Raw genomic sequence first — 5,766 nt, forward strand, 5'->3', positions numbered from 1 at the left:
TGATGTAAAAAGATAGGTGTATCGTTCCTGTGGATGCGCAGTCGTTCATATTCTCGACCAATAAGGATTGGGTCCGAATGCTAGAAAGCAATATGGCCGCAAGTGTGAAATCAATGAGGTTATGTGTATGGTGCCCGCACAGTGACCGCATGTGTGCCGTTTCGAAAATCGAGCTAAAGTTACGAAAGTAGGAGCCACAATATATTTATATATTTATAATTTATTAAAATGTAGTTTGCGTTGTGAAATATAGATTGTAAAAATGTAGTACTATGTAACCCTGCTATAATGTTTTGTTTGATTATAGAAATGCCGGCGTGCTGTATAATAAATTGTATCAGCCGCACAGATAATGCACACAAAATAAAATTATTTCGTTTCCCAAAAGATAAAAGCATCCGTCAACAATGGATCAAAGCGTGTAGACGAAATGAAAAAGAAATAAAAATTAATAGTGGTAAGTATGCACATGCATATACGCACACGTATTACATATTACATGCGTATTACATTTGCATCCTCGATATTTATTGTAGCAAGAATATGCAGTTTACATTTCGCAAATGAATGTTTCGAAATGAAATGGACGATGCCACGTTCAACAAATGTATCAGCAACAGAAATATGTAGATTGAAAAAGAATTCTGTGCCAACTATGCAATTACATGTAGAAAAGTAGAATGAAAGAAAAGTAAGTATATACTATATTTGTTAAAGTAGTGATATTACATATACATATATAAAAATCCTTGTTTTTCAGAACGTTTGTAAAATCGATTATGCCAACTTACACTGAACTTTTGGAATATGCACAGCGAAGCGAGCAGATAAAAAATAGACATAATCTTACAAATGAAATTGATACAGAAGACATAAACGAAACGAACACAACTATATTTTATAGGAATGAAAATATGGATGAAAATACATCTACAGAATTAACGCTCGTAAAAGAAAGAAATGAAAAGGAAGTGTTATTGATGGAGAAAAATGAATTATTACAAGAAAAGCAAACACTTCTTGAAGAAAATGAAAAGTTTAAGCAGCAAGTGGAGCTATTAACGAAGACTGTACAAGAACAATCTGATATTATTACACAAATGACAGAAGATAACAAAAAGGACGCTAAAGTGCCTGTACATGTGTTACAGAAGGTATTTACTGCTGGACAAATAGAACTGTTAATGTCTTCAAAAAATACTCCATTGTTATATACTATTATAACATAGTCTCCATTGTTATATACCATTGTTATATACTATTTAAATTAATTATTGAGTGAGACATTCGAATGTCGTAGTTGCTAATTTGCTTTGGCGTTCACGTGCTGTAAGTCTCTTCCGCTTGTAATTAGTGATAACATAATTAATATTATAATAAATAATAATAATACCAACAATAATAATAATAAATAATAATAATTAATAATAATAACATTATTAATAACATAATAACATAATTGTAACATAATAACGGAACGTCCCATATGTGATCCTACTATTTTGTGTTCAAATTGCGCGCGTGTATTTGGACCCCAATTTCATTGGCTCTGCTCATCGAGCCGCCGCCGCTATGCGCAACGATACATGCACGGAGTATTAAGAAGGAGTAAAATCTCCATAGGCCAATCGCCTGAAAAGTGGACCCAGTTTCGATTACCAATATGGCGTCAGAGACGACCCACACTTTCCGGTTTGTGACGTCAGCATCTGCGCAATGCTCGCCTTGCAGCAGTCGACAATTTTTCGATCAAATAACGATTGTAGAAATAATGATCATAACCTTCACTGATCAAATTTGTCGTATCTGCTACAAAAGATTCATGTTCAGCATTGGACTTCTTTTCTGAATAATTCTTGCCAACATCGGAATAGCATTTTGTCTCAATTTCGGTATTATTCTTTCAGTACGATGTACTGTACCATCACTCAATAAAACATCGTTTGAACGAAAAACATCTTCGATGCTGAAATGTTCCTCACAAACAAAACTATGTTCAGTAAGTGGTCTCTTCAACTGACCTAAATTTGCAGTCCAACGATCCAACAATTTTTTGTCCTAATAATGAAATGAATAATCATAAATGTTGCACATAACTTTATAAAATGTAATGAGTATTTTCTTACGTACTTTAGGTGCTCTAAAAAGACTTTTATTCTTAATTCCATTTTCTTTGTTTTGCTTTTTCATACATTCCAGCCCATTTCGGCAATTAAAAACTATACAAACGCGTTTTCCCATTTTCTACAATTTGCTCACGGAGTTTAGACTTACAATAATGAATTTGCTGCAAGGCGAGCATTGCGCAGACGCTGACGTCACAAAGCGGAAAGTGTGGGTTGTCTCTGACGCCATATTGGCAATCGAAACTGGGACCACTTTTAGGCCGGTATTCATAGTCGGTTCTTATTTTAAGATCGTCTTAAGTAATGTCTTAAGTCGCTAATGCGGCCTTCTGATTGGTTCATGACATCTTAAGACTGTACTTAAGACGGTCTTAAATATAAGATCCGACTATGAATACCGGCCTTAGAAGCGGAGATTTTACTCCTTCTTAATACTCCGTGGATACACCTTTCTTTTTACATCATGATCTGAATCAAGGCAAGTAAAACCACACTCGGATCGCATACACTACACCGTTTCGGCACTAGTGCAAAAGTTACTAGCCGCTGGCACCAAGCAACATCGAGTGAGTGGCGAGTGCATATCAATCGAATTCGCCATAAGATAGTTCATAGTACCCAGAAATGATAATGGAATCGATATCGAATCAATGTCGATTCGTCGTCGATTTGATGCTTTCGACGTCGAATCGACATCGATTCGATATCGATTCCATTATCATTTCTGACTGGGTATATGACATGTCACACACATATTTATATATACGTGAGCATTTTTTTATATTTCTCCGAACTTGAATTTTTCTAAAAGAAATAATAAGAAAATTACTCTCTTAATGATTTTCTACGTTTTCTAATTATTATTATTTTTATTATACGAAACAGTAGTTTTACAAAAGAAGGAAACCGCGGTTTTTAGTGAAGTAATATGGCTGCTTTCCATTTGATGACACAAATCGACACAAGTCGACACAAATGTCGTTCTATCCTTCTTGATATTCAGAGAGTGACAAAGATAGAACGACACTTGTGTCGATTTGTGTCGACTGTGTCTCCTAAAAGGAAAGCAGCCTATTTCTGAACATTTACCAAAACTTATGCTTTACGACTGCTATTAATTTTATATTGTATTTATTGTATAGATATATGGGATTGTATAGATATGTAGATATATAGGACATTTATATTTTTTATAAATAAAAATATTTTTTGTAAAATTACTTATTTTTAGTTTTTTGTAAAATTTAATTTATTTTTAGAGTTTTTTTTGTAACATTTAGCTTATTTTCGGAGTTTTTGAACTTCATTTAATGATTTACTTTTTTAGATTATTTTTAGAGTTTTTTTGTAAAATTTAACTTTTTTTGGTAAAGCATTTAGCTGAATTTTGGAATTCAGAGTTGGCAACACTGTCAACTACTACGCGTAGGCCGTAGGCATCATGGTGTAATAAGCAAGGTGAACCATTCCGATGGATGCGCAGTGGGTTAAAAGTAGTGGGGAGCATCAGCCAATCAAATTGTGACTATTTTGCAGGAATTGAATATGGCCGCTTACAGAGCGCTGAGTGTCTGAAGTTGTCAAAACAAATAAAACATTTATCGATTTTGGCTTTTCATTAAATTATTAAAATTATATTTAGACAATTTTGTATGTAATACAAAATTGCACTATGCAATTAATTGTACTTAAACATTCTTTTTTTTTTTTCAATTAAACATTCTGTACTTATTCAGTACAGAATGTTTAATTTTTGACAAATTAACAACCATTGTACAATCGAAAGTTTCTTTGCCGGTGACAGTAATCGCTTGTTTAGTGAGATGCCGTACATATATACGCCTGCGGCATATTAATTACTTTATAAAGCAAAAGAATTGTACAAGAAAAAACAAGAAAAAATTGAAACGTATGTGCAATAAGCAGTCTACTTAATATATTTGTTTTCATTGTTATATATATTTATTTTGAATAAATGGCATATTTTATTATTAACAATTATATTATAGGCGATTTTTGGCAGATTTTAGGGCTATCTTTGTCTTCTGATCCCTGAAAACGAAAATAGCCTTAGTCGCGGTTACTCCCAGTAAACGAGAATGGATTAAAATGAATTCAAATGGATTCAAATTTTCAGAAATACAGATTCATAGAATGTTACAATGGCCGGTATTCATAGTCGGATCTTATATTTAAGACTATCTTAAGTACAGTCTTAAGATGTCATGAACCAATCAGAAGGCCGCATTAGCGACTTAAGACATTACTTAAGACGATCTTAAAATAAGAACCGACTATGAATACCGACCAATAAATCCTTTTGTTTAAAAAATGGATCCAGTGCTACATCCCTGCTAAGGGATTCCGGGAACTACATGCAATAGACGAGGGCCGCGGAGGAAAACTATTCCGCCGCACTCTCTGCGCAGGCGCTTTTGCCAGAAGCAAGCAAGCAATGGCCGCTCTCGTGTGTGGTCATGTTGTGTCTATCAGACAAAGAATTCTAGTACTAAATCGCGGATACGCACATTCTCAAGGACTCGAGCGTTCTCAAGGATACACACATTCTCAAGGACTCGAGCATTCTCAAGGATACGAGCACTCTCAAGGACTCGAGCATTCTCAAGGATACGAGCACTCTCAAGGACACTCTCAAGGACACGAGCATTTTCTCTAACTCTCTCACTTCCTCACAAAGGCTGTAAGGAACGTGTTTCTCAAGGTGCCGTAACGGGCATTCTCAAAAGGATTGGACACGAGCATGGAACGTGTTTCTCAAGGTGCCGTAACGGGCATTCTCAAAAGGATTCTAGTAATACACTAAACTCTAATACAGGTTAGTTTGTCTCATCAGAACATGGTCTGAAGGGAGGATCTTGAGAGATATTTTCTAATCTTCAGAACACGGTCTGAAGAAAGGCACTGTGGTCTTATTCTCTTATATATGTTGAGTCTCTATGGGTGATCTCACGACCACAGTGTGTTCCAAGAAATGGAACCTCTCCTCTAGAGTTGTAGTCTCACCCTCACAGTCACTCTCGAGACTACAAAACTATTTATAAAAGTGCATTCTCTACTCAATATAAAGGTACATTCTCTACTCAATATAAAGGTGCATTCTCTACTCAATATAAAGGTACATTCTCTATTCAGCATAAAGGTGCACTCTCTACTCAATATACAGGTGCATTCTCTACTCAATATACAGGTTCACTCTCTACTCAATATACAGGTGCATTCTCTACTCAATATACAGGTGCATTCTCTACTCAATATACAGATGCATTCTCTACTCAATATACAGGTGCATTCTCTACTCAATATACAGGTTCACTCTCTACTCAATATACAGGTGCATTCTCTACTCAATATACAGGTGCATTCTCTACTCAATATACAGGCAATCAAGCTGACCTCAACAAAAGTATATCATTCTTGTAATGACTGCTAGAACATAGTGATTTCAATTATAAACAGTATCATCAAATCAAGGAAGAGCTTCATGTCTTTGGTTGTTGCTGTGATATGTGGAACATCAAGTTTACATTGTTATTGGAAATGGAATACAACTCCTTATAATTAAACTTTTTATTTATAATTTTAATAAATATTTACTGATTTTATTTTCAGTATTGATTTT

At 34.7% G+C, this 5,766-nt stretch overlaps 2 protein-coding genes and 1 long non-coding RNA gene across 4 annotated transcripts in view; 1 reads left to right on the forward strand and 2 right to left on the reverse strand.

The window, feature by feature from the left end:
• Nucleotides 1–1,374, reverse strand: part of LOC108763799 (uncharacterized) — a 7,480-nt gene extending 6,106 nt beyond the window's left edge. Inside the window, exons 1-2 of the long non-coding RNA XR_001940240.1 lie at nucleotides 1,362–1,374; nucleotides 841–845 (exon numbers count right to left, since the gene is read on the reverse strand). This is a non-coding gene — a long non-coding RNA (uncharacterized LOC108763799). The remainder of the gene's footprint in view (nucleotides 1–840; nucleotides 846–1,361) is intronic.
• On the forward strand, nucleotides 47–1,355 carry LOC108763798 (uncharacterized). Of its 2 annotated transcripts, XM_018511677.1 has the most exons (4): nucleotides 47–187; nucleotides 308–457; nucleotides 537–691; nucleotides 761–1,355. In XM_018511677.1, the coding sequence occupies exons 3-4, from the start codon at nucleotides 681–683 to the stop codon at nucleotides 1,227–1,229; spliced, it is 480 nt and encodes a 159-aa protein (XP_018367179.1). In that variant the 5' UTR covers nucleotides 47–187; nucleotides 308–457; nucleotides 537–680; the 3' UTR covers nucleotides 1,230–1,355. The 2 variants fall into 2 exon arrangements, with proteins under 2 accessions (XP_018367179.1, XP_018367178.1); XM_018511676.1 differs by lacking the exon at nucleotides 47–187 and having other exon boundaries at nucleotides 244–457.
• A 435-nt stretch (nucleotides 1,375–1,809) lies between the features above and the next one.
• Nucleotides 1,810–2,241, reverse strand: LOC108763792 (uncharacterized). Its single transcript, XM_018511671.1, has 2 exons — nucleotides 2,131–2,241; nucleotides 1,810–2,058 (listed from the first exon to the last, which is right to left on the reverse strand). Exons 1-2 carry the CDS (start codon nucleotides 2,239–2,241, stop codon nucleotides 1,810–1,812), a joined length of 360 nt encoding a protein of 119 aa, XP_018367173.1.
• Between the last annotated feature and the right edge of the window lie 3,525 nt (nucleotides 2,242–5,766).

This window comes from Trachymyrmex cornetzi, unplaced genomic scaffold, assembly GCF_001594075.2.
Source record: "Trachymyrmex cornetzi isolate Tcor2-1 unplaced genomic scaffold, Tcor1.1 scaffold384, whole genome shotgun sequence".
Lineage (NCBI taxonomy): Eukaryota > Metazoa > Arthropoda > Insecta > Hymenoptera > Formicidae > Trachymyrmex > Trachymyrmex cornetzi.